We start from the raw sequence: 2,644 nt of genomic DNA on the forward strand, positions 1-2,644 counted from the left end.
ACAGACAGACAGACAGACAGACAGACAGACAGACAGACAGACAGACAGACAGACAGACAGACAGACAGACAGACAGACAGACAGATAGATAGATAGATAGATAGATAGATAGATAGATAGATAGATAGATAGATAGATAGATAGATTTTTTTGTTGTTGTTTATTTACATTTCCTGTGTCCACAAACTTCTAATAGCGGTAATTTTTCCAAGCTGCAAATCTTCATTAAGACCGTGATGAATTTTTTTCCCTCCTAAATTATCCCATTACGTTTGACATAAACGTCCCAGTGTGCGGCCTCTGATTGGTTGGCTGACGGGCCACGTGACCCGCGCGGCCGTCTGTCTATTTGACAGCCGCAGGATGGCTCGATGCCAGAGGGGGAAAAGAGACAGAGAGAGGAGATAGAAAGAAAAATTAGTATTCTCCTGTTATCCTCGCTATAAATCAATCATGGAGTCCTTCGTGGTGAGCTGTAAATACGCCGAGCCGCAGTTCCCGCCTTGTGAAGAAGATTACAGTAATTTTAGTGACCAAGGGGGGTATTACAACAGCCCTCAGGACAATGGCAGTTATGCAGGGGGTTATCAGCCTATGCAGCCTCATCCGCCTGTGTACGCATCACAACAAACCGGCTACCAACAATCTGTACAGGGCCATCACCGGGACGATGCAGAGGAGCGGCCACAGCATCAGCAGCAGCACACTGCGACCTACCCGCTGTACAGAGAGCCAGACACGTCCGAGAAGGAGAGGTTCCCCGCGGGAGACCTGCAGTGCCACCAGGCCTGGATGACCTGCGCCAAGCCGGCTCAGGTGCAGAGGAAAGCGGCTGGCCTGGGGAAGGACAAGCCGCCCATTGTCGTCTACCCCTGGATGAAGAAAGTGCACGTTGCGCATGGTGAGAACCATGACCAAATCAAAAAGCTTTGTTTGTTTGTTCGTTCTTTCTTTCTTTCTTTCTTTCTTTCTTTCTTTCTTTCTATTTGTTAGCATCTTCTTTCTTTTTCTCTGTCAAATAATTTACGACCTTAGTGAAAGCAGGCGAGAATTACAACCCCTATAAAGTTTTATGGCCCTTCTGCAGCGCATATAGGCGACGTGTGTGTGTGTGTGTGTGTGTGTGTGTGTGTGTGTCGCAACGATGCGAACAAACAAAAAGCTGCAAGTTAAAAGTAAAAAAAGAACATTAAAGAAAAGAAAGAAACAGAAACATTCCCTTTTTGGATCTCTTCCCGGTCGACCACAAATGATCGCTATACAAAGTAAAATGATAACTGGTTTCTTTTATGGCCTAATAACTGTTGTTAGTTTTAGATAAAAATTGATTCAGTTTGATTAGGAGTCCTTTAGTGAAGGAGACTTTGTTGTTTTATTTATATTTGACTTGATTTCATATTATATTTTTCTTTTCTTTTTCTGCTTTATTATTATTAGTACACTACTAGTATTTTATTTACATTTCACTTATTTTCCTTCTGAAAAAAATGTTTATACAAAATGTAATAAACAGTATTTTTCATAGTTATCATTATTGTTAGTATCATTCTACTACTGTTGATTTTTCACAGACAATCCCAATCGAATAATCGAAATTATTGTCTGTGTGTGTGTGCTCGCGCGCGCGCGTGTTTGTGTGTGTTAAATATTAAACTTGAATTAATAAATATAAATGCAATATTTAAAAATAAGTATTACAAATATTTGAATATTTAATATTTTAAATATCGGTTCAATGTAATTCATCCATTGTTTATAATATATTATTATTTATTTATTTTTACAGTCAATCCCAATCACGTTGGGCCGGAACCGAAGCGGCTGCGCACAGCGTACACGCGCCAACAAGTCCTTGAGCTCGAGAAGGAGTTCCACTTCAGTCGGTATCTCACGCGCCGCCGCCGGGTTGAGGTGGCCCATGCTCTCTGTCTATCCGAGCGGCAGGTGAAGGTGTGGTTTCAGAACCGGCGCATGCGCTGGAAGAAAGATAACAAGCTTCCCAACACCAAAGGAAGGAGCAAAAGCAAGAAAGCGACGGACAGCAACAATAACAGCAGCGACTGCAGCGTGAAGGCAGCGATAACCGTCTGACATGAGCCGAAGTGATCCAAGCTGTTCAGTCCTGAAATATTTGAACTGCTTTAAAGCGTTGTGATGTTTATTTTATTATTATTGTTTGTATTCTGAAGGATGTTGTATCAAGGTCAGCCTCATATATGAGTAATCGATGAATGTATTATGGTGACCTTAACGGTCTGTCTCTCCTTTGATACAAACACGAATTATTCCCCACTTTAATACCCGATCGGCACTATAAGCACGGTGCCAAAAATTGTTAATGTTGGTTCTTTTGGAGAAACAGGGTTTTTATTTTATACAGGGTAAATAAGCATATAATACAGGGTTTTTAATAGCTACCTAGAAAGTTAAAATAATTTATGAGTGTGCACGCTACCAAAATGGTCTGCGAGCCGGTGCTTAAAAAACAAGACCAAATTGTTCAACGGCTGACCAGCAGAATAGTTGCATAAATAAAGTTTTAGCATTTTTGTAGGAGAGTAGCCATATTAGTATTATTTTGTTTTCGGTTTCAATTGAAAAAAAAAAAAAAAAAAAAAAAAAAAAAAAAAAAAAAGGGAAGGGT

General features: G+C 40.5%; 1 protein-coding gene across 1 annotated transcript; it reads left to right on the forward strand.

The window, feature by feature from the left end:
• The first annotated feature begins 108 nt into the window (after positions 1-108).
• On the forward strand, positions 109-2,215 carry LOC106957529 (homeobox protein Hox-D4b-like). The gene is made up of 2 exons (XM_015048909.1): positions 109-901; positions 1,787-2,215. The coding sequence occupies exons 1-2, from the start codon at positions 454-456 to the stop codon at positions 2,089-2,091; spliced, it is 753 nt and encodes a 250-aa protein (XP_014904395.1). The 5' UTR covers positions 109-453; the 3' UTR covers positions 2,092-2,215.
• Positions 2,216-2,644: the final 429 nt, after the last annotated feature.

The sequence above is a fragment of the Poecilia latipinna genome, unplaced genomic scaffold (genome assembly GCF_001443285.1).
Source record: "Poecilia latipinna isolate Pla-1442-1.1 unplaced genomic scaffold, P_latipinna-1.0 Scaffold913, whole genome shotgun sequence".
Taxonomy (NCBI): domain Eukaryota; kingdom Metazoa; phylum Chordata; class Actinopteri; order Cyprinodontiformes; family Poeciliidae; genus Poecilia; species Poecilia latipinna.

What these genes read in the sequence shown, in the direction of transcription:
- LOC106957529 (XM_015048909.1), top strand. Translation starts at nt 454, where the DNA reads ATGGAGTCCTTCGTGGTGAGCTGTAAATACGCCGAGCCGCAGTTCCCG. An exon ending in GAAAGTGCACGTTGCGCATG is followed by an intron (nt 902 to 1,786) that starts GTGAGAACCATG and finishes TTATTTTTACAG; the next exon opens with TCAATCCCAATCACGTTGGG.